This window comes from Talpa occidentalis, unplaced genomic scaffold (assembly GCF_014898055.3).
Source record: "Talpa occidentalis isolate TD23 unplaced genomic scaffold, MPIMG_talOcc4v2.1 talOcc4.5, whole genome shotgun sequence".
NCBI lineage: Eukaryota > Metazoa > Chordata > Mammalia > Eulipotyphla > Talpidae > Talpa > Talpa occidentalis.
In genome coordinates, this window is record NW_023604861.1 from 137,030,025 (window position 1) to 137,056,991 (window position 26,967).

The window sequence follows — 26,967 nt, forward strand, 5'->3', positions numbered from 1 at the left end:
TCAAAAATACTGTGTACATTTGCATGGCATTTGTGCCTACACATCATTAGATACCTTTTCCCAAAAATCTTCTGGCTTCTTATAATCTACTCATGAGGGGTCTGTCCAGCAGTGATTTGTTAACGTCTTAATTTTGTTTTGTAGTAAAAATCATTTATTTATAAGACTAATTAAAAAGACTTTTGAAATTGGGTATTGCTGTGGACATACAGACATTTTGAAGTCAAATTTACTGTCTCTAATAATTTTTCCAGCTCCTCATTAGCTTTATTCTTACAGGTTCTATAGTGTAGCATTTAGACATTAAAAAAAAAAAAAAATTGAAATCATGCGTCATACTTAATGCATGTTCAATGTTTATAGTACTTGTATAAAACTAAGAGAATTATTTTTCCCTTTTCTTTTACTGTTTTGCATTTTCTTTTTTAAGTTTCCATTTGACTAGGTAATGTACACACATGGTACAAAATCCAGTGAAAAGTAAGTCTCCCTAACCTCTCTCCATTGTCACAGCAGTTCCCTCCTCAGAGGCATCCAGTCACTAGTTTCATGTGTGTCTTGCAGAGCAGTCTCATGCATGGACAGCATGTGTATGCATGTATGTCCTCGACACATCGGGGTATGTCGTGCTCTCGCACCTGGCTTTTCCATTTCACAGATATGTTGAAAATTATTCTTTATTGGTACACACAAAGCTGCCTCATTTTTTGTAGTTATGTTTGAATTCTAAGGGACCAAAAAATAAAGCTCCCTTTGCCTTAACAAGTTAAGATCAATTAAGAAACAAGTGTGATCTAGGAAATAAAAGTAAGCGCTCCAGAGGGTAGCACGTGGATTTCAGGATGGCGTTTAGATGATGGTCATGGCGGGCTGTCATCTGTTTCAGCCCAGAATTGACCTTGACCACTCACCACCAAAGAGTTCGAAAGCCCACCCCAGTGAGCTTACCACACGGGGCAGAGCACCCCAGACTCCCCTCTGCAGGCAGGCAGCTCAGAAGCTGTGGGAACGACGGGGCTGCGCATGGCTTTGTTTCTTTCCCCAAACTCACTGTCCATAGGTTTCATTTTCTCTGGGGAGAGCCTTTGCGCCTTAAGAATTTGTACAGTACATCCAAGGAAAGGCCTGTTCTCTGTAATCTCTTACTCCTGTGGTATGCACGAGTGTACGTCTTATTCTTCTGCGTCTCTGAAGTATTGACAATAATTAGAATAAATACTGTAGGCTCATAGAACCCAAGTTCTCATTTTTCTCCCCCGACTTACTGTAGAGGAAATGAAAATTTAGGAGTTCATGTATAACTTTATAAATTGTCCATCCACATAGATGCTTTTTATAGTGCATGCTTGTTAGTTTTTCAACATTGAATATTAGAACTGAAGAATGTAGAATTTGGGTTCTAAAACATTTTATTAGAATGGTAGATTATCTTTTTTTTTTTCAATAGCTAAGACAGTGCCCTATTATTTCAGTCTTGTGACTTTTTTCTCTGGAGTATTCTAAGTATGTCCTCTCTTTAAGTACAGATTCGCATTCTCAAGTCTCCACAAGTGGTCAGACCCGGTGAAAAGCACTACAACATGGCAAAAAGTTATCCACATGAAGAAAAGGATGCCTGGGATGTGAAGACGCTGCTGGAGGTGGGTGGAATCCCGGCTGTGACGCCACCTCCACGTGTCATCTCTCACCTGTGCGTCATGTCCGCGCTAACCGGGTGGCACGTTAGTAAAGGTGACCCGGAGCAGCCCTTCCCGGCCGTCTGACAGGGACTGTAGTGGGGTGGACAGCGAGAGGGGCACAAAAGCCGTGAAACCGACACGTGCTGGAGAGTAAGGCTTCCGGACTGCGGTATCTCCGAGACACTCGTCGAGTAATAGGAATTTAGAAAATAGATGGCTGCCAGTGGCCCGTGGCTTCGCACAGCATTTCGTTCAGGTCTCTTTGTTCATATTCTGTTTCAGTGAATATCTTAGGTCTGCATTACCAAAAAAGGCTGCGAAAATGCATTAGATACTAAAATTACCAGCTCTTTGCCCTGCTTGAGAAGCCTGGAGTGCCCTATCTCCAGCAGTGACCAGCTTCCCGTAGTTTGACCCACCAGCCATCATGAGAAGTAGGGACAGTCCCTGTCCCTCGCACCCTCCATGTGCTCTCCTGAACAGGACTGCCAGTAATGAAAAGCAGCACAGGCCAGGGGCTTAAACAGCAGAAATTTTTTCCCTCACGATCTAGAGGCTGGAAGTCTGAGATCAGGGTATTTTGGAAAGTTGGTTTCATTCTGAAGTTGGTCTTCTCGGCTTGCTTGTGACTCTTCCCTCTGTGCCACAGTTTTCTCTTAGAAGACCTCCAGTCACTGGATTAGGCCCACTCCTGTGACCCCAAGTTACCTTTTTAAAGGCCCTGTCTGCCAATCCATTTCCATTCTGGGGCAGGTTAGGACCAACATAGGAATTTTTGAATGAAGAGTTGAGCCCTTATTGCTGGAGAGATGGCCGGGCTGTGGCTGGTTGTGAGTAGGTAGAACTATAGCCAGGACTGAGGGCCCGGATGGCTGCTTCCCAGGACAGCTGACCCAGCACAGCTCTGCTTTGTGGGCCTCACACAGCCTGTCAGGGGAGGGACAGAGGGGAAAACTCTACACTACAGATGCTTCTCTCCAGTTCTCTCTCCCGAGGCTTCTAGGTTTCGAAGCCTTACTGTGTTACCACAAACTGTCCAAGTCCCAGTTGACCAGAGTGGCATCCTGGGAACACTTCATTCCTCACAGACTCCCTGGCATCTCTTTTAAGCTTTAAAAAAATCAAGGTCTTTGTAAGTTGCAGTCTTTGTGCTTTGTGGTAGAGGTTTTAAAATCATTTGAGGAGCTCTTTTTAATTAAAAAATAAATCCAAAGCACCACTATTGACTTAAATGAATTTCAATCTACAATAACATAAAACTATATGTTTTCTTACAAGTTCTTTTTATAATGCCTGCCCATTGTAAAACCACAGCAAATTTAAAACAAAAATCTCCAAAGCCAGTCAGTTCCTTGAAATACTCTGGGGATCACTGTTGGGCTGCGGTCTGAGGGGTTCTTGAGCTGTCGAGGCCCTGAGCCACCAAGACCAGAGTGTGCCCAGCGCTTTGCCGCGCCAGCCCCACCCTGCGAGGAGTGGCGATGTCCTTGTGAGCAGCTCTGAACGCTCCCAGTGCTTCCCTCTTCTTGTCAGTGCTGCTCACCTGGGCAGGTGGGTGAGGGCCTTCGGGAGGAGCACTGTGCTGCGTGAGGGCATTGCTGGTGCATACCTGCAGCCAGTGGTGGTTCTGTTGGGTTCTGGACTGTAAAGTTGAAATAATCAGTTAAACTAATGAAGGAAATCCCCCCCCCCTCCTTTTTTCCCTTTAAAGCAATTTAGCTTTGACATAGCTGAAGAAGCATCCAAAGTCTGCCTGGCACATCTTTTCACATACCAAGATTTTGATATGGGAACTCTTGGCCTAGCTTATGTTGGCTCTCCCAGGGCGAACAGTCATGGCGGTGTTTGTCCAAAGGGTAAGTTCACTTTCTGTGACTGTGATGCTGGATGAGCGCACTGGTCAGCTTCTGATTCTGCACTGAACAAGCAATCTGTTTCCTTTTTCCTGTAGCTTACTATAGCCCCGTTGGGAAGAAAAATATCTACTTGAACAGTGGTTTGACCAGCACAAAAAATTACGGTAAAACCATCCTTACAAAGGTACGTTATTTCATTTTCAAAAAGGATAGGTTTCCCCCCCCAAAAAAAAAAGATTTATTTATTTATTTGTTCAAGCACTGGGTACAGTCAGAAGCGCGGGAGGGTGAGAGAATTCACCAGAGCGGGGAGCAGAGCAGGCAGAAGGAGTGAGGTACACTGCTGAGGGGAGCAGCAGGCGGCAGGAGAGGTCTGCGCACCATGTGGGACCCTCGCCCGGCGGCCAGGGATCGAACCGGCGCTGCAGAGGCTGCGGGCAGCTTCACAGCTCAGCACTCAACTGCTGCGCCAGCAGGGGAGGCCCTAAAAGGATAGGCTTTTAGTTTAATTGTTCTAGAATCTTAGCTGTCATATATTTGTGTGGGTATATATTTTTAAAAAAGTAATATCTTTTTTTCCTTTTTGGTCTGCCTAAAATAATCCTTTTTGTGTGTGTGAAATAAGAAAACAAAAAGGGTTAATAAATTAGAAGTTACCTGTCCAGCTTCTTTTGGGGTACATCAATGACAGTCACACTGTAGGATGAGGAAACACACAGCCCGAAGAGGAGCTGTCATGTGAGGGCCCACACCCCATTTCTAGTATGAATAAATAAAAGAAAATTTGGGAAAAAAAAAAAGTGTAAAAAAAGTCATCAAGTCATGGAAAGATGGGAGGAAGCTTAAATGCACATTGCCAAGTGAACATATCTGAAGAGACCAAATACTGTATGATCCCCACTCTGTGATGTCCTGGGAAGGGCAGAATCGTGGGGACAGGGAGCTTACTGGTTGCAGGAGAGGGCTGGGCTGATGGGCAGAGCTCAGAGGCTTTTAGGAGAGGGAGACTCTGCCGTCTGGTGCTATGGTGTATACGCATTGGTGAAGGCCGCATCACGAAGGGTGACTCCTACAGCAGACTGTGGGCTTTAATCCATACAACCCCTCCTTGGCGACCTCTGCGTTTCCTGCGCTCCCTGCCCTGTTTGCTGTCACAACGCCGTCATTGGTTTAATTTCATGGCTTGTTTTTTCCTGTACTTGCAGAATTTTTCTGTTACAAGGCACATAGAACAAAAAATACATCAACTTGGAAATTTTTGAGATTGTTTTTATGGTGTCTATTAGATAGTCCACTAATGAATTTTTCAGAGCATATTTTAGAATTCTGTACATTATGTCTCTGGGATTTCAGTACTTTTTGGTAAAAATTCCGTTTTGCTAAAAATTCCACTGGCTGGGTGTGGGGAAGTGATGTTTTCTTTGCATGATCCTTTAGGAAGCCGACCTGGTCACAACTCATGAATTGGGACACAATTTTGGCGCAGAACATGATCCGGATGGTCTAGCAGAATGTGCCCCAAATGAGGACCAAGGAGGAAAATACGTGATGTATCCCATAGCCGTGAGCGGTGACCACGAGAACAATAAGGTGTGTATCCTTTGGCGCGCAGCGTGGTGAGGAAGGAAAGAGGCGCTGTGTTCAGTCCCCATGAAGACCCAAAAAGCAGTCCCCCTCGAATGGGGTGCAGGGCACGTGCTGCTCTGAAGCTGGGTTGTGTGTTCTGGAGTGAAACGTCCATCTGAATCTGGCTAACGCGCTCATTTGGACTGTTGGCAAGACCAAAGGAGAGAGTGCAGCTCTGAGAGTCATTCTGGCAGTGGTTTCTGTTGCAGCTCTAGATGGCAAGGTTTGGTGAGCTCAGGCTTTTAGTTAAGAATTTCCTGTCAGTTTCATTTACAGTTGTCACTCCTTTTAACACAACGGTACTGCACGATCTGCAGTTTTTTATAAATTGGGATGAAATAGTTTTCCAAACTATAAGCCTCCTGGCCTTCTTGTTCACAGCTCTGTCTCCAGTGCCTAGCAGGGGTACTTGGCATATAATACATGCTTGCTGAGTAGATTTGAAATATGTAGGATGTGCCTCAGTAAGACTGCGAGACAGACTGCCACACAGCAGTGGGAGCAGAGAGCGAGCGGTCAGGGTACAGGGGAGCCACGCAGCCATGAGGTGAAGCCTGTGGCTTTTCACCACGTGGCTGGTGGCTGCCACGTGGGCGGTGTAGGCCCAGACGGTGTCAGGGCTTTGGGGGAAACGTTCCCTTGCAAACCCGTCTCCAGTGAGCATGCGCGGCTGCTCCTGCTGCATTCTCAGTGATCGTCCCCCACGGGCTCGTCACCCCAGGAGAACCTGCTTACGAGAACAGCCAGGCACGGCCACTGCCCCCCGGGGCTGGCCCTTTGTAGTCCAGAGAACATGGCCGCTTGTGTACTTCTATCTCGAGCATGTTTTTAGTGTGGTTTTCAATAGTTTGGTTTACCCATGTATCAGTGTCCCTTCGGCAGGACACTGGGCCTCTTCTAATGCACATTTTAAATGAATTCCTTAATGCAAGTTTATGTCGCTGGATAAAAAGAGCTACAAGACAAAAATAAGGTAGCTCCTCAGCCTAGAAAGATGGGGCAGCAGATTCCAGCAGACAAGCCACCGAGACGCGACACACTCTGGGCCGTGCTGCGCGCAGGTGACAGCCAGGGCAGCTGGTGTGCCGGGGGGCCGCGGGACGACAGAAGGCCGTGGTCTTCGGGGAGCGTGAGGGACGCTGTCCTGCCTTCCAGCAGCTCTCGATAATCTTCAGGTGGTTTGGAAAAGGGACGCCGTTTTAGAGCTTCCTGATAAAAGTCCCGAAACATAAAGGGGCCGTTTCTTGGCCTGTTGGTCGCCTGGGAATCAGGCCCAGGTTTCCTTCCAGACACGGGGTCACTTACAAGCTCAGGGGAACTGTGACACACTTGGGACCCAGGGAAATGCTTAGGCAGCAATGTGGAATGGAACTCTTTAAAAGACTGCGCGCACTGTCTTGCCTCCTGGAAACAAGCTCAGTCCTTTGAAAACTTCAGACGTGGCTCATTCCTTTGTACAGCAGGGCGGGGGCGGGGCGGCAGGACGAGCCCCGCCGCGTTCCCTCTCCCCGTCCTGTCCAGCGTGTCGCTGAGCCCGCAGGGGTGGCGCGCCCGGGGGCAGGACGGCCACAGCGCCCCTGCACTTGTCTAGCTGCTTTCCTGCGGCAAATTTTAGCCTCTTCCCCAATTTTATACCCGCCTTAGCATCCCCAGAGAGGACACCCCTGAGGTGCATCTACAGACAAGCGGTAGGACAGGCCAGGCCAGGCCTGCGGGACCCGGGCTGCGGCCCTGAGTCTGTCCTAGAGAGACGCGCCGGCGCCACGTGGCAGTGGGCTCATCACCCTCTTTTGGGTCCTTGGTGGCCTCTTTTCAGATGTTTTCAAACTGCAGCAAGCAGTCCATCTACAAGACCATCGAGAGCAAGGCCCACGAGTGCTTCGAGGAGCGCAGCAACAGAGTGTGCGGCAACTCGCGCGTGGACGACGGGGAGCAGTGTGACCCCGGCATCATGTACCTGAGCAACGACAGCTGCTGCAACAGCGACTGCACGCTGAAGCCAGGGGTGCAGTGCAGGTGAGCGGCGGCGCGGACGCACCCCGCGCCCTTTGCCGCCAGAAAAATGCTCCTGGGAGGCGCTTTCTCCTTAGGTCACGCATCCCGCGCCTCCCGTACTCGGCACGGCGCAGCTCAGAGCCTTCTCTAAGGAAACGCGTGTGCAGGGAGGCGACTGGGCACCGCTGCCGACGGCGGCGTCCTCTTACGGCAGTGGCAGTACGGGGCGGTGAGCGGACTGATCGCCGGGGACGCGCCTGGGCGGTTGTGTGTGACAGATCAGGGCTGAGCGCTGTGTGGGGACCGTGGGGCAGGCGGGTGGCCGATCCGAGGGCACCTGTGTTTCCATTGTACGCGCGCGGGTCGGCCAGGACCTCGGTCGGAGGTGGGGGGGAATGGCCGAGGTGAGCCCAGCCGCTGCCCCGGCTCCTCCCCGTGGAGGCTGGTGGCGTCGCAGGCCCGGGGCGGGTGGTATTTTTAATGTCTGTATTAAACGAGTGCAAACGCAGGACGCCAAGACGCTTTAAAGAGCCCTCTGGACTTCCCCTGCGTGGCAGCTCCTGCTTCCTCGGGGGCGAGTGGGTGGCGTGGGGGCAGGGGCAGGGGCCGCAGCCCGGAGCCCTCCCCTGCGGTCTCCTGGAGCCCGGTGGGTGTTGGTCGCGGGGCTCTCATGCTCTTCCTCCCCGCTGCAGTGACCGGAACAGCCCTTGCTGTAAGAACTGCCGGTTCGAGACCGCCCAGAAGAAGTGCCAGGAGGCGATCAACGCCACCTGCAAAGGCGTGTCTTACTGCACAGGTGCGTCCTCTCCTCCCGGCGGCTCTGCTCGGGCGCTGGCGTTTGAAAACCGGGATGACGTTTCAGCCCGTCGAAGGCAACCCTGGCGGGCAGCACGTCCACGGTGGGCGGTGTTGGGTGTGGGACGCAGGTGTCCGTCGTCTCACAACCTGTCGTCCCATGTTTTACCCTTTCTTTGTCGACCACGTCATCCCTTCACCTCCGCGCTGCGCCGGCGTCCTGCCTCGGGGTCCGCCCCGCGGGCAGGGCAGTGTCCGCACGTCTGTGTCATGGGCCACGTGACGCGCCCCCCTGGGTCTTTTTGGAAAAAACTCACCGCTGTGTTGTAACAAATTCCCTGCTGTGTGCTGGATGTCCGCGCGGCTAGCTCAGGGTTTGGGGGGTCGCCAGGTGCTTCGTCACGTGACTCGCCGGGCCTGGCCTTGCTGTCACCCGGATTCCGCAGGGGGCTCCACCAGCATCCTCAGAGACACTGGTCCCTGGTGATGCTGAGTTTCTAATTTCCCCGCGTCGGATGCTCTGAGTTTCGTCTTCAAGAGCAACAGTCCAGCGAACACTCAACAGGCGCTATTTCGGTGTCCCGGCCTCGCCCACACCAGGCAGCGCCTCCCGCGCTCGCTGGGTCGCTCCCGCGAGTAGCCGTTGGCGGAGGGACTGTCTGTGGACACGGGCGCCTGTCGCGGACTCCCCAGACCAGGGGCAGGTGCTGACGAGCTGGCAGTGTCTGGGCCTGTCGGGCACTGGCCGGGAGGCTGCTTGGTGGGAAGTGGGGCGGGTCGCAGAGGTGCGCGGCCCCTCCCCGGGCCTTCGCGTCCCACGTCTTTTGCTTGGCTCCCCGCGCCCCAGGAGAGGCCGGGTCCTCCCGGCGTCCCGCACGTCGCGTCTCCACGCAGTCGTCCTCGCTTCCCTTCTTGACAGTGGACGTAACTGTGCTGCACGTTTTCCAGAACGAGTCACTTGTTCCGTCCTCTCTCCCAGCGTCCTCTGCTTCTGTGATGTCTCTTTGTCCCTAAGACTTGTAGATTGAGTCGGGAGACGCGTGCGGAGCCTGCGGTGGGGCTGGGCCGTGAGCTTCGCAGTCTTGGGGAAGGGGCGGGCACCGAAAATGGCTGCGCAGTCAGGTGCTGTGGCGCGTGGGCTGTTCCGAGGGGGTGAGCAGCGGGGAGCGGTGGGGCAGGGTCGGGGAGAGGCCTCTCGGGAGGAGCGCTCAGGGCGTCTCGGCGACCACATCTTCCATACGCATCCGCTCCACGCCCCCCAAGAAGGGTGGAGGCGAGGGCAGGCCGGCGGAGCAGCGGGCTCTGGTGTTCCCGGCGGACAGGCCCGGGAGGGTGAGGCGGAGGGAGGCCGGGTGGCTGGCAGGCCCCGGGGCCGCGGGACGGTGGGCGAGCGCGCCCGGGGACTGCTGCCGTGGCCCTCGCGGCTTTGGGTTGGGTCGTCAGTGGCGAGGAGGTGGCCCGCGTGTTAGGGTTCCCAGCGGAAGGGCAAGCAGGGCGCAGGGGAGACGCCGGCGACTGGGACGCTGTGGGGACCGAGCGCGGGTACCGCCGTTCTTGGGGAGGCTCCGGCCCATGGCGACTGTGTGCTTCCAGGCAACAGCAGCGAGTGCCCCCCGCCCGGGGACGCGGCGGACGACACGGTGTGCCTGGACCTGGGCCGCTGCAAGGACGGGAAGTGCGTGCCCTTCTGCGAGCGGGAGCAGCGGCTGGAGTCCTGCGCCTGCAACGGTGAGCCCGCGGCGGGGGCCCCTGGGAGCCCGGATTCGGCTCCTGCGCCGTCTGTGGAAACCGGCCCGTTGGTTTTCCTTCTGCTGCATTTTCTGACTGGCCGGGCGTGGACAGGAGAGAATTTTGTTGTGGGTGAGAGTGGGTGGATGCCCCCCGGGTCGGACGCTCGTGAGGGGGGGGCTTGCTACGCCCCGCTGCTTGGGGAATGCAGCCTGAGGAATGCCCCAGGATCCGCCCGACAGCAGCATGTTAGCCTCGCTCGGCCGTGGGGCCGGGCCTGCCCTCCGCCGCGCCTTGCTGCTGGCACCGTGCCGGAGGTGCCGCTTGTGGGTGTCTGTTGGCCCTCAGAATAGACACCCCCAAGCCAAAGCCGCCAGGCGGGGAGCTCACCGTCCAGTGGGGTGACAGGCACTTCCATGGGGTAACATGTGAAGAAGGAAAACGGCAGAAGCCAGGTCATTTATTGAGTGAACGAGTGGAAGAGGCTTGGTGCCCTCAAGGGGCACATAGTAATGCCTGGGAGGTGCTGGGTTAAGTGGATGGAGAGGTTTTATTTTTTAAAAGAAAGTTTTTGTTTTTTTGGGGGGGAGGGGACCCCCGCTGGCGGCCGGGGATCCAACCGGCACTGCAGGGGCCATGGGCAGCCTCGCAGCCCAGCGCTCAACCGCTGCGCTACCAGGAGAGGCCCGAGAGGTTTTTTTTTTAGAAAATATTTTTTTGTACAGAGGTTGGTTTTTGTAGGTTTTTTGTAGGTTGTTTTTTGTACAGAGGTTGGTTTTTGTAGGCCAGAGGTTGGGGGCAAGAGGAGTCACCAGAGACCAAGTGGGGAGCAGAACAGGCACACTGACCTAGGTACACTGCTGAGGGGAGCAGCGGGGAGACAGGAGAGGTCTGCTGTGCCCTGTGGGTCACTCCCTGGCCAGGGATTGAACTCGTGCTGCAGTGGCTGCAGAGAGCTCCATAGCGCTGACCCTTAACCCCTGTGCCACCAGGGAGGCCCCTCAAGGGAGAGACTGCGTTTTCCTTGTAGAAATGGTTTTGCTCGTGTCCGTGCGCCGGGTATGGGCTTTCCCACGTCAGAGGGGCTGCCGGAGTTACATGCCCCCTTGGCTTCCTGGGCACGAGGGGCACGTGTGTGTGCACGTGTGGGAGTGTTTGCTTCTGTGATGCCCCACGTGGGCTTTCTGGTAGCCCATGTGCTGGGGGAGTCGTATCCATGAACCAGGGCTGTGGCGCTCATGTCACCTGCAGGTCATGCTGATCTGCCCCTCGAGGGCCGCTGTCGCGGCTGCGCTGGCCGAGACTAGAGCTTTGGCTCTCCCGGCCGTACTTGAAACGGAGGGGCCAAGGGCTGGAATCAGCCACGTGAGAATGGTGGGATGAAGGAGAACATTTGCCTTTCCGGAAGATTCGAAGTAGAATACGATTCGGCTTTAAAAGAGGCATTTAACGTCTGACAGAGACGTTTTACCTTGTGGCCTCTCGACTGCGCTGGCGCGAACTCGGCTGATACTCCTCGGGGTGAAACGTGGCCAGTGTTAGCTCGTGGAATAAAAAGTAAATTCATCTCCTTCCCCATGGGGAGCACGTGGGGAGGAGTCCAAGAACACTGACCTCTGTTCCAGAAACCGACCACTCGTGCAAGGTGTGCTGCAGGGACCCCTCCGGCCGCTGCGTGCCCTACGTCGACGCTGAACAGAAGAACTTATTTTTGAGGAAAGGAAAGCCCTGTACGGTGGGATTCTGTGACATGAACGTGAGTATTGATCTGTGCGCCCCTTTTCTGCAGCAACCAGACAAGAAGGTTTTTTAGTCCATGTAATAGCCCCCCTTAGCCGAGGGTTTATGCCCAGGACCCTCCGGGGCTCCTCAGCTGAGGTGCACACCACATCCGCCGGCCGTGCCCACCGGCTGCTCGCAGGCCATGCCGGCTGTGCATGGGTGGCACCGTCGGAGGGCGCTGCTGAGCTTGGTCTGTGAGCGCAGAGAAGGCCTTGCCCAAGTGCTGCGCCCTGCCCTGGCCCACTCTCTGCTGAGGTCTTTCTCGCTGAGAAGCGGCCCGGGGCATCTGGGTGGGAACCCCAGGGCACCCTGAACCCACCGGCTAGGAAGGACCTTGGGGCACTTTTGGGTAAATTTGGTTGGTTTGAGGCAGTGAATCCTAATTGGCTTTCCAGGCTGATTATAAAAGTGAAAGTTTTGATTGTGAAACGGGCGCAGCACGCAGGGCTTCTGCCCGTCGGAGCGGCCTCTCCTGGCTGGCCTGTGTGATCAATGTAGTGAACACCCCATTTTCCCTTGAGTGTGTCCCCTGATGATTCTGAATTCACCTACGAAAACGGACTGATGGGCGCGTGTCAGAGACGGGGTGTTCTCCTTTCTATGCTCACGGCCCGCTGTCGAAGACGGGCCCGGGGCTGCTGATTTGTAATGAGGCCCTTTACATGTCAGTCGCTTTCATGACACCATGTCGCTTCTGCTGCACCACTCACTTCAGGGAGACGTCTGTGTTCTCTGTGCACAGGGCAAGTGTGAGAAGCGAGTACAGGATGTGATCGAGCGGTTTTGGGACTTCATCGACCAGCTGAGCATCAATACCTTCAGTAGGTGACTGCGGGGGTGGGTGGCAACACGGGGGCTTCAGCGAGGGCCTTAGAAAGGGAGGCGCCTGTGCTCGCGGCCTGGGGTCCTGGGAGAGGATGGAGAATCCGCTTTTGTTTGTTGCCAAAGTAAAGCGGACTCGTTCTAGAGCTGTCTGCAGCCTGGATGCGCATTTTCAGGCAAGGGAGGCCAACCCTTCGTCAAAATACCGGCCGCCTTCTCCACTAAAAAATGAGGCTGCAACAACGTAAGCCTGGCGCAGGGCCAGACACCCCCGGAACCTGGCTAGTGGAAGGCTTTTTCGGGCAAAGATGGGCCTCGGGCGCCACAGACGCAAGGATGTAAATTGTCCAGAGTTTAGTCACAAAAACAGTCCCTGCAGAGCGACGGAGTCGCCTCTCATCTCAAGCTTCGATGTGCTGGTAGCGTCCTCGGGATTGGCCCCCTGGGGACAGCGCCTCTCTCATCGGTACCAGCTATTTCTGGGAGAGAACTTGCGGGGAGGCGGTCGGGTGGAACGAGGTAGCACAGACACTGCTCGGGGCCGGGTCCCCGGCATCAGCCGGCCAGCGGTCGACGGGGAGGCGGGCCGTGTTACTAGATTAATAAAGTACCTGATGATGCCCGCTCTTTGAACTGTTTACAGGGAAGTTCTTGGCAGACAACATCGTGGGCTCTGTGTTAGTTTTCTCCTTGATATTTTGGATTCCTTTCAGCATTCTTGTCCATTGTGTGGTAAGTAGTGAAACATTTTATTAACTTTTTAGCAACTCCATGTAACTTTCACAAAAGGTAAAATCTGTTCATAGCACAATCTGACCTGATAGTTCCAGAAAGAGTTTTTGGTGTTATCCCTAGAAAAGCGTATCTTATAAAAAGTTTAGCTAATTATTAAAAATTTACACTTAAAAAATGACACTTTTTTGTGGATGGCTTTTTTTTTTTACGTATGCATACAAGAGCCGGGGTGTAGGCCAGGGATGCGGGGGGTGGAGATTCACCAGAGGCAGAGTGTGGAGCAGAGCAGGGGGATCCACTGCAATCCACTGCTGAGGGGAGCAGCGGGGAGACAGGAGAGGTCTGCCGTGCCTGTGGGTCAGCTCCCTGGCCAGGGATTGCTCTCGCGTTGCAGTGGCTGGCGGCAGCTTGCTCGCACTGTCTTTAACCCCTGCGCCACGAGGGAGGCCCGTGGGCGTCTTGTTGTATACTTCTATAGGAGACTTTCGAACTGGATTTGCCTAGGACCTCTGATGAGTGAAGCTTCTAGTGTTTTCAGACTCATGTCACTGTATTAGAGCTCATGTGAAACATCAGCATTCCAAAGGGGCTGCCCCACACCATCTAGATTCTGGGGTCATCACATCCGGGTATTCAGTCTCCCAACGAATCAGCAGTCTTTGCGTTAACAAGGTGAATGGGCTTTTGTTTAGCTTTAGGTACTTTATAAGGTTTTTCAGCATTTCCTACAAGTTCATTCACTTTGCTTTCTATGGGAAAACGGGGCTGTGTCTCCTGTGGAGGAAAGGAAACCAGACCCAGAGGCTTCCTGTGCATCCCGGGAGCACCTTGCAGATTCCAGCACTAGCTGCCTGCCAGGAGAAAGCTGCTCTTGCCTCAGGCGGTCTCACTCAGTAGCTCTTCCTGGGAGTGAGCACGTAGGTGTGGGGAGGAGGCCCCGTTCCTCCAAGGGCCTGGCCGTGGAACTGCTAACAGTTGAGTGTGGAGATGGTGTGGGCCCGGCTCTGGGAGGTGAGCGCACGGCCCGCCTCCCCTCTGGCCTTTCTGGCAGCTGTGCCCTATGTACGTGACCCCCAGACACGGGGAGATGCCCTTTTTCTCCTGCCCTCAATAGGGCACTCTGGGAAAAAGGACCCTTCAGCCTCCCGTTTCTGTACTTACCCCGCAGAAAGGCAGCACTTCCCAGTGGGGCAGGGTCGCTGAGAGCTCGTGGAAAAGATTGTCGCGTCTGTTGAACCTGCTACACTTCACCCAACTGGAGGAGCCTGTAAGGAAAGAGCACGTAACAATTTCGTTTGTAGGAATAACCTTTTCCCTGTTCTTTCCTTTCTAGGACAAGAAATTGGACAAGCAGTATGAGTCCCTGTCTCTCTTCCACCCCAGCGTAAGTTCACTGTGGAAAAGAGCAGTTTCAGGCGCCCTTTGAGAGCCCGCCAGGCAAAGACCCGCAGCCGGCTACTGGTCCTCTGCCTTCCCACCGCGCCTTCTGTCTTGGGGGAGGCGGGAGGTGATGGTTCAGCAGGAAGGTTCTAGACGAGACTTGCTGTGAATTCACGCAACACTAGCAAGGAAGGCCTTCTGTCTGGTGTGGGTGACGCTGGGGGTTGGGTCTACCTGCGTTGCTGGAGTGAAGATGGGCAGCACTGAGGGCCATGCTTGATCTTCCCAGCTCCCGCGGGTCCTCTAGCGGCATCAGGAAACTGGCTTTGCCTGGTTCCGAGATTGTGGGGGGCCCCATCTAGTGATTTCCTCAGCCTGAGGGATCGTGGCACCAAAAGCAGGAGGCTGTTTGTTGGGTGAGACTGGAGCTGAGCTCCTGTGATGCATCTGTCACTCCTGTCTTTCCAGAACGTTGAAATGCTCAGCAGCATGGATTCCGCTTCAGTTCGCATCATCAAGCCCTTTCCTGCGCCCCAGACACCAGGCCGCCTGCAGCCCCTGCAGCCCCCCGCTGTGGTGCCCCTAGCGCCGGCAGCTCCCAAACTGGACCACCAGCGCATGGATACTATCCAGGAAGACCCCAGCATGGACTCCCACGTGGACGAGGACGGCTTCGAGAAGGACCCCTTCCCCAACAGCAGCACAGCCGCCAAGTCGTTCGAGGACCTCACGGACCGGCCCGTCACCAGAAGCGACAAGGCCGCCTCCTTCAAGCTGCAGCGCCAGAACCGTGTCGACAGCAAAGAAACGGAATGTTAACCCGGGCCACGCCTGCGCGCGCTTGGCCTGCTGTGCAAAGTATTTTTGTAGATTTGACCTAAAATCACTGCATTTATTTTGTGAAGATTTGGGAGCGAGAAGGAAGTGACTTCACAGCAGATGGTGGCCGCGCTGGGGACGTCCCCCGGGCACCCGGCGCTGTGCCGAGCCCCTGGCCCGGGAGGCGGTGAGGCGGATCTAGCTTATTTTGAGGCTTTCAGGTTTTAGTTGTTTTTTTTGATGTTAAAAATATCCTTCAACCTGTGGTGCAGAAGCAGAAAATACAGCTGGGTTAGGTCATAAATATTTACATTTTTGTAAATTAACCTTTTATATTGGTAACAGCACCCATTAGGGAGACCAATTATTTTTTTAATTCACTGTAGAATCCACTGAAAGGCAGTTCGCTCCGCCTGAGGACAACTGCCACAGAATTCCCCCCCCCACCCCCCAACTGAAGACAAAGGAGATAAAACCAGGTGGTCTCCAAGAGGCTGGTCATTCCTAAGGTTAATACTTTAATCAATCAAACAAGCCCGCGTGCATGAGGCTCTCAGGGCAGTCACCACCGCCGCGCGCCCCCAAAGGCTCTCACTAACCGGAACTGCTCCCGCGAGGTACGGTTGCTCCTTCGGACACCAGCGGGGGAAGGGGGCGTGAGGCATGTCTCTCCGGAAGGCCAGGTGGGTCCCAACAGGCTGTGCTGCGGCCGAGAACTGGATCCTCCTGCGTCATCCCCTGCAGGGGGAGGGTCGCGTCACGTCAGCGCCGGGCGTCTGCTAAAACCTTCATCGCATTGAATTCTGCTTTCCCTAAAGTGGAAACCAACCCCCGCCTTGTGCTCATCAGCCAACATCTTTAACTGAGAACCTGTCAGCCGAGGGCAACTAACCAAACCTGTGACGCGTTTCCTCTAAGGACGCCCGGTCCGCAGAGGCCTGTTACACTAATACTTGAAACTTGTACCTTGTGGTGTTTGCTGGCTCGTGGCTGGTCAGGAGAGGCTTCCTTACACTCTCGGAATCTGCTACTGGTGAGCGGGGCGCGTGTGTGTGAGTGAAGTGATCCCGGACGAATGTTAAGAACCTTTTTATAAAATTGTGACTTTTTAAACAAAACTGTCTTTACCTTCTTTCCACGTGCAGAATGAGCAAGCGGCTCGCGCGGGGTCTTTACAGCCGCGGCACTGAGGGCAGCTGCAGCGCGCGCTAAACGGTCAATATCAAAACAAGCAGCCGAGGTCCAGAGCGTCCCAGGGCAGGACTAACGCGTTTATTACTCCGGGGCAGGGGCGGTGGGTTCTGGCCCCGGGGGGACGGGAGCACCACCTGCCGCGGCTGCTCGTTGGCGCCTTCCCGCGGCGCGGCGCCGCGCGGCCGGGCTAGTGGTCCCCGTCCCCCAGGAGACTCAGCTCCGGTTTCGCTTCCGCCACGTCCCGCCAGTACGGGAGCAGCAGCGGCAGGGAGGAGACTTTCTTCTCTATCAACGGCCAGAGACGCGAGAACAAGAACTCGTTTCCCTCCGGGGACAGATGCAGCCCGTCTGACAAGTAGCGGGAGAAGTCCTGTGGGGGAGACGCCGAGGTGAGCGCGGCCCTCCCGGCTGTGGCCACGCCCAGGGGCCTGTGCAGGCGCGCTCGCCCGTGGACCTTGGGCACCTTGGGCGAGGGAGGTGTTTGCCCGCCACCCAGGGTCGCGAGACCTCACGCTGCAGCGCCAGGGCGGCGCCGGCCTCCGGGGTGCCCGCTGACAGGGAGACCAGTCGGTGCATTGATGTCAAACAAACGGCAAGGGCCGGCACGTCGCTAGGAAGAACCCTCGGGCCTTCTCCCTGCCTGGCTGCTGGGCCAGCGGACTAGGGAAGCCCCGCCCAGCCCGGGCAGCTCCGCGTGTGGACTTGAGACCGGACGGCGCGGCTGCGGTTTCCTTTCCCCCGAAGCCCCTCAGGTGGGAGCCCGGCCCAGATGCCCACAACGCACGGGCGTCCCTCAGCACTCGCGCTGCGGGGTGAGCGCTCAGACCCGAGAGCTCTGGGTGAGCAGGGGGAGGGCGGGGCTCCGCGGCCCACCTCTGCGCCGACAAGAGGGTTTAAGAGCACTGGGACGGATGGCACCTCAGCCGCGCCCGCCCTCCCCGCTCAACCTCCCGCGCCGCTCCTGGAAGCCCCGGTCCGGCTGCTCTGCGGCAGCCACTTCTCGCTCCTTCAAGTCCCTCTGGACGGGCGACTCGAAGCTGAAGGGACAGGGCCCTCGACCCCTCTGCTGAGGGTTTGGTGCCTACACTGGGTAGAGCCCCGCTCGGCCCCCTTCACTCCGCGCCCGCGCCCAGAGGTGTCCCACCTGACCGTCCTGCTGCATGAGCGTCCACAGGTCCAGGGCGTCCGTCCCGCAGTCCTGGGCGACCTGCATGCAGGCGCTGGCATAGTCCCCGACCACCGAGTTGAGGCGATTTAATCTGCAGCCTGTGGGAAGATCAGGCGGCGGGTGGTCAGCCCCAGGCTGGTCCCCGGGCAGGTCACGGTTCGAGAGGGCAGGCGGCTGCGGCCCCCCGACCGCATGGGGGACAAGGGGCCACCACGGGAGCCAGGGCCTCCTGCAGAGCTGGGAGAGGCGCGGAGGCAGGCGTGCAGGGCGCGGGCCGGGGTGAGCAGACGGGCCGTGTGCCGGGAACACTAGCTGAGCCGGACCCTGAACTTCACGCGGCACGAGAAGCCCCGCGGCGGCATGGACGACGCACCGAGGAGATTTCAGCCCGAGGAGGGAGCGCGAGAAGGGCCCGCAAAGCTCTGCCAAGGGCTGGGTAAGAAACGGCCTCTGGGCAGTGACGGGGCCCAGGGCAGCGCGCAGACGGCCGTCCGGAAGCACAGCCGGCGCGCTCGACAGCGGCCCGGTCTGCTGGCCGGGGCTTCGCACGCAGGTCACGTCCGGGCTCCCCGAGTCCTGACTCGGCAGGTCTGGGATGGAGTCCGCGGACTGGCATTTCCACCCCATCCCCCGGTGACATGAGCTGCCACCCAGAGCCACGCAGCACGCGCGGCCTGGCGGCCCGTGCGCCTGGCTGAACCCAGGCCTCGACACGCGCCTACGGAGAACCAGCTCCCAACACGCCGTCCGTGCTCCAGACACTGTCACGGCAGCGCCCCCCGCACCCCCTTCCACAGGGGCTGCGTCCCGAGACCCCCAGTGGATCCCGAACCTGAGGGGAGTACCAGACCCTGTATCACTGGGTTTCACGACACACGCCTGACACGCACGTTTGCACGCGTGGCGTCTACGTGTAGGAACACCTGTGTCTGATGTGTCAAATGAGGCCCAGTACGGGACCAAGGAGACAGAACTGAACCGGGAACGCGGGCGTACGGCGCAGCACGTCTGGACCGCAGGCGGGGGTTGCTCTACACGCCCTTGCCGGGCTGGTTACCGTTGCCTTGGCTGGTTTTGTGGCCACGAAGGGGCGCGGCGCAGCCCCACGCGCACGCCTCGGCCGAGGCTTGGTGTAGGCGCTCCCGCCCCGGCCAGCTCCCGCCGCAGGGCCGACAAGACGGCCCGAACCCTCGCCCGCACGGCCCCCTGGCACCTCCTGAGCGCGCCTTCAGGTGTCTGCTCACAGCTGGCCTGGCCGCCCTCCGGTCCTCCCCGGGGGCCTTTCCGCCCACCGCCTTCCTCAACGTGCTTCTGCTCCGGTTTCCTCGGAGCTGTAGCCCCCCACTCTGGCCGCCACCTACATGGACAGGCAGGCCCTGATTCTCGTCATCCTGTACCTGAGCATCTGACCCGGCTCTAGGCCACGCACATGAAGGTGGAGCGGGGCAGTCTCGGGGACAGCAGTGTGCGTGGTGGTGACGGGTGGAGTCCCACGAGCACAGGGGACACGGACGCGCCGTGCCCAGCCCAGGAGGTGCGGCAGGTGGAGGGGAGAGGTCGCCACCCCGCAGCCAGCAGTGCAGCAAGGGCCGCTGCCAGCAGTCCAGCGGCCGTCTCCGTCTCTCTCGGCCACGCAGGCACCAGGCACGACCGAGAGCGTGGCTGCCGGCGCCTCCCGCTGCTGTGAGGCCAGGAAGACGCCCCAAAGGTGGTGTCAGTGTCAACGCCCCACCCCACGGGTCGCCAGCCACCCGCTCTGTGTGCACCTTGGGGTCTGGCAGAATCCAGGCCCGAGGCCTGCCTCGCCCGAGAAGCCCCTCGCCCGTGTCAACAAGGCCCCTGGGCAGAGCCTGGGCTTTCCCGTTCAACCGCAGCTGAGGAAGCCAGCGCCGTCTGAGGTGTCCGCGGCAGCCCCCCCACCCACTGCGGGCCTGGCTCACCCTGCAGGCGGCACTCCTGCTCCCACGCGGGCTCGCAGAGCGGGGGCGGTGTGATGAGAATGATCCTGTCCTCGGGGACCTCCGCGGACTTGAGGTACCGCACCACGCTCTTCAGGTTCGCCAGGTACTCGTCCACGGGCACGTGCTGCTTGGGGTTCTCGTCTGCTCAAAGGGGGGGGGGGGCGCGGCGTGTCAGCTGGTGTCACCGGCTGGTGAGACGCGACCGACACCCTGGGCTGGCATGTGCGCGCCCGTGGGGAGCTCTCAGCGCAAGGACGGCGGTGGGGAGGGGAGCTGAAGCGCACGGGTCCCCACCAATCAAGACCCCGGAGGCCCTACCTGGGGGCCTCGCAGGCACCCCGTTCTCTGGCGGCCGGACCGTCACTAGTCGCCAGGTTCAGCGGGTCTCACAAGCGCCGGGCTGGGGCGTGAGACTGCCGGGCCCGGACGGGCGCTCGGACGGCCACAGCCAAGTGCTGCCCAGAGCAAGACGCTGCGGGGGCCGCCTCCAGGGGCGCGAGACGACGCGTGTGACGCACACGGGGCCCCAGGAACGCTCAGCAAACACCAGCCTTTGCTACCATAATCGTTAGGGCTGTGAAGGGCCATTTCCAGGGGGGCTCACACGTTAATATCGGGGCTCACTGGCGGCCATCTGCAAAGCACGCCTAAGTTTAATTCCAGGAGGGGGAAATTTCACTCATGACCTTACCCCAGAGAAGCGCTGAGGGCAGTGGGCGGACTTCTAGTCCTCCCCATGTGGGAGCGACCCTGGGATCGCACGGCAGACACACAAGCTGCTTTCCCCACATAACCCGCGCGCCCCTGCCACAGACACGATCCTCAAAAGCCACAAGACGTAGCTGCAGGTGGCTGCGCGGACGCTTCCCGCCCACTGTCACTGGAAGTGGCCCGTGGGAGCCCTGCGGGCACCCCTGGGCGCTCAGCTGCACGTGTCCTGGTTTCCAGGCAAGTCCAAACAGCCTTCCAGAAAACTTTCTCCACCAGTAACAAAAGAGAACTTTCATTCCATGTGTGTCCACGCACACTACTGTTTAAAACTGCTCTCCAGGGCCCCCCTGGTGGCGCAGGGGTTGAGTCCAGCACTATAGAGCTCTCTCCAGCCACTGCGACCTGAGTGTGATCCCCGGCCAGGGAGCTACCCACACAGCGCAGCAGACCTCTCCTGTCTCCCCGCTGCTCCCCTCAGCAGTGTGTTTCAGTAGATCTGCCTGTTCTGCCCCCCACTGTCTCTGGTGAATCCTCTCACCCCCCCACACCTCTGGCCTGCACCCCAGCTCTTGTGTGCATGAACAAATCTTTAAAAAAAAAAAAGCTACCGGATCTGAGCTGGCTGTAACACACGATTAAAAACGACTCAGGAAAAACCACAAACATGCCCTTACCTTTGAGCGCACTGTCATTAGCACCAAAGAAAACTGTGGCTGCAACTACAGGGTGCTCTGTGCCGCCCCCTTTCCTGATCAGCCTCGGAAGGATGATTTTGGCCCATCTGGTATTGTAACCCGAAAATCCACGATTGAGAACGTCGCATTTCCTGCAATGAGAAATTGCAAAGAAGATGAGGGCGGGCGCCGCCGCGGGCCCCCTGCAGGCAGCCTCGGGAGGAAGCACCCTCCCTGGAGCTCGCCATGGCTCCCTTTCTAGAGGGCAGCACCTGTGAGACCAACCCACTGCATCCCTGCAGGGCCAGGCCCAGCTGGGCACAAAGGGCCGGGCCAGGCTGCAGACCAGCTGCTCTGGGGCACTTTCCCAATGGGGTTCACAGCTGACTGCTGCTTACCCGACCGAGTAGCTAAGGCAGAAAAAGCCACAGATATGAGAGACCAGGTGGACTTTTGGCAAAGTCCTTACTCAAAAGTCTTGAGAAGTATCCACAAGAGGAATTAAATAAGATATAATATCCTATACTAATTTCATCTCATTCTTTTCTAAATGAAAACTAACAACTTTAGTAGCATGTACACTGGAATGATTTGAATAGGAAGAAGGATTCAAATAGTATCAGTTTGATCTCTCACTTGATCAAAGGACTCTTGGAGCCAAGTAAGCTCTGGTATAAATTCTTCCTGACCAGTCACCCTGACACCTAATATTCCAAAGCTACTGTGAATGCTAATGTGGAAATAAAAGTTCAAATTGTTTTTTTTTTAAAGATGTATTTATGCATACAAGAACTGGGGTACAGGTCAGAGGTGTGTGGGGTGAGAGGATTCACCAGAGACAGAGTGGGGAAGAGAAAAGGCGGATCAACTGAAAAACACTGCTGAGGAGAGCAGGGAGCCATTCAGGAGAGGTCGGCCTCACCCAGGCGTCGCCCCCCCATCTCCACCCCCGCCAGAGGCCTGCTGTGGCTGACAAACCTCTGCCTACACGGCGCCAGTAGCACATAATGGTTTTAATGACTTTAGTAAAGATACCCCCGTTAAACCAGTAAATAGGCCCTTTTTCTTCTAAAAATCCATGTTTGGGGCACCGCGCTGCGTGGTGTCATGAAAAAAGCCGTGGACTTGGCTGGATTTGGCGCCAGCTCCACCGCATCGCGGCTGCGACCTGGGGATGTCCCTTACGTATGAGGACGAGTAGCTCAGGGCGAATCCAGGCAACAGGCTTCAAACACGGACTACACGGCCAGCCCCACGAGAGGTGCTTTTTGAAAGTAATCTTGGTGAAAGGCTGGGACATAGGATGAGGTTCAGCATAACCCCTGGCGAGGGGGATGGAGCGGCCATCCACGCCTTGCGCCTGCAGATGCTGCCATAAGCTGTATCTCGGAATTCATATTGAGGATTAGTGAATTGCTGTCGTTCACAGCGGCGCGTGGCTCAAATCCCCACGTGTAAAAATGTGAGGCACCAATGACTGACATTGCAAGTTCAAAGGCCAGGCAGTGGGAGGTCACGTGACACTACTCTGGACCCTCTCAGCATTTACACATCTTGGGGGCAATAAAATATTTATTGCAAAGTGCGATTTCTATTTTTTTTTTTTTTTTAAGATTTATACAAGAACTGGGGTACAGGCCAGAGGCGTGGGAGGGTGAGAGGATTCACCAGAGACAGAGCAGGGAGCAGAATAGGCAGATCCACTGAAATGCACTGCTGAGGGGAGCAGTGGGGAGTCAGGAGAGGTCTGCTGCGCCTTGTGGGACTCTCCCTGGCCGGCTGGGAATCGAACCCGCGCTGCAGAGGCTGCAGACAGCCTCACAGCACTGAGGTCTACCTACTGTGCCACTGGGGAGGCCCTGATTTCTATTGTTATGTGCAATAATTCTTAAAATTGACTAGCCATTTTACAGACCTAGAATTTTGACAAGTGAGTCTCTCCTTCCCCATCCAAAGGTTGTCACTGCAGCACTTAAAAGGCAAAACAGCTTCCCGAAGGCCTGTACGGTGAGGCTGCAAAAACACAAGGCCTGGAAGAGCAGGTGGGACCTCACTGCAGACGCCCAGCAAGGAAGCCTTGGCCACTTGTGTCCTGAGCCGCCATTGCCCTGCAGGAGGGGGGCACTGGCAACCAGTCCACGAGGCGTGTGAAATTTGAAAGCAACGAAATGGCCAGGCGCGCACACAGCTCAACTGACATTGGCCATTACAGACTTAAAAAATCATTAATAGCCTGTGAACCAGGAAGAGAGCTAGTGAGGCCCAGGTGTCCCGACAGGGATAGGGAGCGTCCCTGAGTTGCTCGAGATTGCTAACGAAATGGTGCCTAAGTTACTCAAAACTGAAAAATTGTAAGTTTTTACATAAATTCATGGCTAATGACAGGTATTTAAGTTTGGATGAAAAACGGGAAAAAGCTAAGGACTAAAAGATTCATTCTATAACATCCAGGCCCTGCAAGATACCTTTCAAAAAATAGGTAAATTTGGGGTTTTATAAACCCCAACAGGCTGGGGCACAGCCTTAAAAAGCAAAAAGCAGTTTTTAAAAACTGAAAAAGATAAATTTGCTCTAACTCCTTCACGAAGTCTTTCTGGTTAAAGAAATACTTGGATAAAGTTGAAAAAGAAAACGTCAATGAATTTTAAAGGGAATTAAGAATTGTGCAAGGCCACTGTGGGGCGTACTCTCTCATGCACTGAAGCTCACACACCTGAAGCTCACCAGCACCCACGGAGGTGCCACAGGAGGGCAGTTACACTAAGTTGTCTCTAATTTGCAAACTTGGAAATCTTGCGAACTTGCAAACTCTGGTCAAGTTAGACCAGAGTCAGTCGGGGCTGTGCATTGGGCTAGGCCAACATCAGGGTCCAGGTCTGTCAGAAACATGCCCTGAGAATCGACGCAGCTGAAAACTGAATGTGTCCACCAAGCGGCAGCGGCTGGGGGACGTGGACACCAGTGCAGGTTCCGGTGTTAAGAAAACAGGGTGGACTCCGCTGCCCTGGCCCGGGGCAGTGACTACAGCAGGCACCTCTGAGGCACCAACACTCCAGCTTCCCTCCCACACAAGCTCCCCTCCCCACTCGGCCTCCCAGCTCCTCTGCAGACCTGCCTGCCGGAAGACATGGGCTGAGAGTGCGTGGGGAGCTTTCTGCTGTCTGGTACTACCTTCTGCTCCAGTGTGGCGTTTCAGTTTACAATGGGCTCTCGGGAGCTTGGCAGAGGGGAGTGTGCCCAGGAGAGGGGGAGGTAGTCTCTGCAGGCAGAGCCTGAATGGGGGAGAATTTAGACAGGTGAGGTCACCTGATGGGGTAGCCAGGGGCCAGGTTTGTGCTTTATGCCTCAACGAGATGCTTTTAAGAAATTACAGAAATAGTGGCCTCCCTGGTGGCGCAAGGGGTTAAATCTCAGCACTGTGAAGCTATCGGTAGCCTCTGCAGCATGAGTTCAATCCCCGGCCAGGGAGCTGACCCACAGGGCGCAGCAGACCTCTCCTGTCTCCCCGCTGCTCCCCTCAGCAATGTATTTCAGTCCTTCTGCCTGTTCTGCTCCCCACTCTGTCTCTGGTGAGTCCTCTCACCCCCTGCCCGCACCTCTGGCCCATACCCCAGCTCTTATATGCATAAATTAATTTTTAAAAAACAAAGTAAGTTATAGAAACAAAGCATAACAGACCACGCACTGTCTCCAACTTTTCTTGCAATCACTCAAATCTGAAAACAAAGTAGTTTCTAAATAAGGGTCTTCCAGCAACCACACCTGTCCACTATTGAGTCTGACAGGATTTTAATAGTAAACACATTAACTGCATAGGCAACAGGTGCTGGTGAAACATTAAGTGCCTGCAGTTTTTCAGGCTTCTTAACTATTTAGCTTTTCAAGGTCTTCAGTAAAAGCTAAATAAATCCAACAGTGAGCGGATAAAACAGAAGCCAGTGTCTACTGAGCACTTGGTGTCCAGCCCCGAGGGTGAGCAGGCACGGCCAGCTCATGGCCCTCCCAGGAGTAGGGGCCCTGTCACCTGCAGGGGCCACCTGCCGCCCCCGAGGGGTGTGACCTTGCTATTTAACCTCTCTCCACCTTACTTGTCTCTGCTGGAAAATGGGGAAGGGAGTAAGATTAGAGTAGCTGTAAAGGTTCAATGAGGCAACAGACAGGAGTGTCTGCACAAGGTGAGCATTCCACTGAGGAGTGGATGCTGGTCTCACGCCTTCAGACCACATCCACTGAAACAGCACTGGGAATAGAAAAAAGCTGGGAAGTGAATTACAGTTCTAGTTTCAGGAGTAAAAATGGAGAAAGAAAGATGTTTTGAGATACACTTCACTTTCCGAAATAAATTTTTTCTTGGTGTGTTGACTATACTGGTAAAGAATCAGTATAATCCAGCTTACTATTTTTTCTAAAGGAGGAAAAGAAACTTCCTGCAGATCATTCACTGAAACCCCAAACACACTTGGGCCTGCTGGATTGTGGAAAATACTGGATTGTCGGGAAAGTCATGATGTATTTTTTTTCTTTTTCAAGCAAAGATGCGTCATGACTTTTCCGACAATCCAGTATTTCTAAGACTTTTGGCCTCTTGAATTAGGACATTATTTTCCTTTTAATAATTCCCATGGCACATATTCAAATCAAGCTGGACAAATAAAATACAAAATGTATCAAAAGTGATTTCAGTAAAGAGAATGAGGGGGGTAGAATCTAGTCACTGAATCCAATTTAGAGTTAAGAATTTGTTTTCTGGGTCTCCCTGGGGGTCTCAGGGTTAGGCCGCAGCGCTACCACCACCTGGTCTGAGTTCTAGCCCAGCCAGGGAGCAACCCACACGGCGCGGCAGACCTCGCCTGTCTCCCCGCTGCCCCCCTCAGCAGTGCACTTTGGTCAATCTGCTTGTTCTGCTCCCCGCTCTGGCTCTGGTGGATCCTCTCACCCCCCAACCTCTGGCCCGTCCCCCGGTTCTTGTATATATAAATAATGTTAAAAAAAAAAGCATCTGGAAACTCCTCTCACCTGACCAGCTTGTCAGCCAGGGCCGCGCCCCATCCGCCCTGCTGGAAAGAGAACTGCAGACAGAGAAGCCCATCACTGCTCGGCAGCGCGGTCAGACCCCCCGGCTCTCCGGCCCCTCCCGCGCCGGGCTGAGGCCACTTGGGGGCCGGTGTGGCGACTTTCCTGCCCCCTCCGCCGGCTGAGCCAGTCGCCCGCACGCCATGACGCCCCCGGGCCAGGCTCCACCCGGGAGCAGCGCCTCACCCCAGGCCCGCGCCAGAGGGTGCAGGTCACCGGGACGTTCCCTGAGGGGCGACCCCGCACGGGGGCCCCGCGGCAGGCGCGCCGCGGACCGCGTCGCCGGGCAGCCCGAGGGCGGCGGGCACCGACGGGAGGGGCCGGGCTCTGCCGCGCCGCGGCCCTGGCCGGACAGCCCGCCCGGGGCGCCGGGCCCGCAGGAGGCGCGGCCGCCCGGCCGGCAGGTGGCCCGGACGCGGGGAGGCGGCGCGCGAGGGCCACGGGGACGGCGCCCGCCCACCGCGCAGGCGCCGGGGCCGGCGGGGGCGACGCCGGGGGCCGCGCGGGCCTCGGGGCCGCCTCAGGCGCGGCCTTCCTTGTCCGCACCCCGCGGCGGCCGGCGGGCTCCCCGCCGGGGCGTCGCCCCGGGAGCCGAGGCCGGCCGGGAGCGAACGGGCCGGTACCTGCGTGATGGAGTCTCCGAAGAGCAGCACGCGCGGCCAGCGCAGGGAGGGGGCGCAGCCCGCCGCCTCGCACAGCGCCATGGCGCGGCGGCCAGAGGCGGGAACAGGCCGGATATGCGGGCGGGGCGAGGCCCTGAGGGGCGGGGCCGGCCACTGAGAGGCGGGGCCAGGCCGGATATCCGGGCGGGGCGAGGCACTGAGAGGCGGAGCGAGGCCGGATATGGGGGCGGGGCGAGGCTCTGGGAGGCGGGGCCAGGTCGGGTTTCCGGGCGGGGCGCGCTTCGGGGGCGGGCGCGGAGACGCGCCTGCGCAGTCGGGTTCCCTTCTCGCCCCCGCGTTCCCGTCC

General features: G+C 56.5%; 2 protein-coding genes across 7 annotated transcripts in view; one reads left to right on the forward strand and one right to left on the reverse strand.

Annotated features, from left to right (window-relative positions):
* The window catches only part of ADAM17 (ADAM metallopeptidase domain 17), a 38,773-nt gene extending 22,275 nt beyond the window's left edge, over window positions 1-16,498 (forward strand). Inside the window, 12 exon segments of the mRNA XM_037528540.2 lie at window positions 1,527-1,640; window positions 3,391-3,535; window positions 3,631-3,719; window positions 4,973-5,125; window positions 6,978-7,177; window positions 7,849-7,952; window positions 9,545-9,679; window positions 11,305-11,435; window positions 12,204-12,282; window positions 12,927-13,015; window positions 14,352-14,402; window positions 14,867-16,498. Of these exon segments, the coding sequence (XP_037384437.1) occupies window positions 1,527-1,640; window positions 3,391-3,535; window positions 3,631-3,719; window positions 4,973-5,125; window positions 6,978-7,177; window positions 7,849-7,952; window positions 9,545-9,679; window positions 11,305-11,435; window positions 12,204-12,282; window positions 12,927-13,015; window positions 14,352-14,402; window positions 14,867-15,217 (1,641 nt within the window). The 3' untranslated portion in view covers window positions 15,218-16,498.
* Window positions 186-26,715, reverse strand: IAH1 (isoamyl acetate hydrolyzing esterase 1 (putative)). Of its 6 annotated transcripts, XM_054701397.1 has the most exons (11): window positions 26,622-26,715; window positions 25,942-25,994; window positions 20,926-21,077; window positions 19,520-19,681; window positions 17,556-17,677; window positions 16,346-16,781; window positions 15,817-15,955; window positions 14,633-15,478; window positions 14,180-14,283; window positions 4,193-4,294; window positions 186-3,321 (listed from the first exon to the last, which is right to left on the reverse strand). In XM_054701397.1, the coding sequence occupies exons 1-6, from the start codon at window positions 26,700-26,702 to the stop codon at window positions 16,599-16,601; spliced, it is 753 nt and encodes a 250-aa protein (XP_054557372.1). In that variant the 5' UTR covers window positions 26,703-26,715; the 3' UTR covers window positions 186-3,321; window positions 4,193-4,294; window positions 14,180-14,283; window positions 14,633-15,478; window positions 15,817-15,955; window positions 16,346-16,598. The 6 variants fall into 6 exon arrangements, with proteins under 6 accessions (XP_054557372.1, XP_054557371.1, XP_054557370.1 ...); XM_054701396.1 differs by lacking the exon at window positions 4,193-4,294; XM_054701395.1 differs by having other exon boundaries at window positions 186-4,294.
* Between the last annotated feature and the right edge of the window lie 252 nt (window positions 26,716-26,967).

Excerpts from the sequence above, each read along its gene's own strand:
- IAH1 (XM_054701396.1), bottom strand. The coding sequence starts at position 26,702 with ATGGCGCTGTGCGAGGCGGCGGGCTGCGCCCCCTCCCTGCGCTGGCCG. Across the intron at positions 21,078-25,941 it reads CTGGCTGACAAGCTGGTCAG|GAAATGCGACGTTCTCAATC; the intron begins GTGAGAGGAGTT and ends TTCTCATTGCAG. Across the intron at positions 16,782-17,555 it reads TCATGCAGCAGGACGGTCAG|GACTTCTCCCGCTACTTGTC; the intron begins GTGGGACACCTC and ends TCTCCCCCACAG.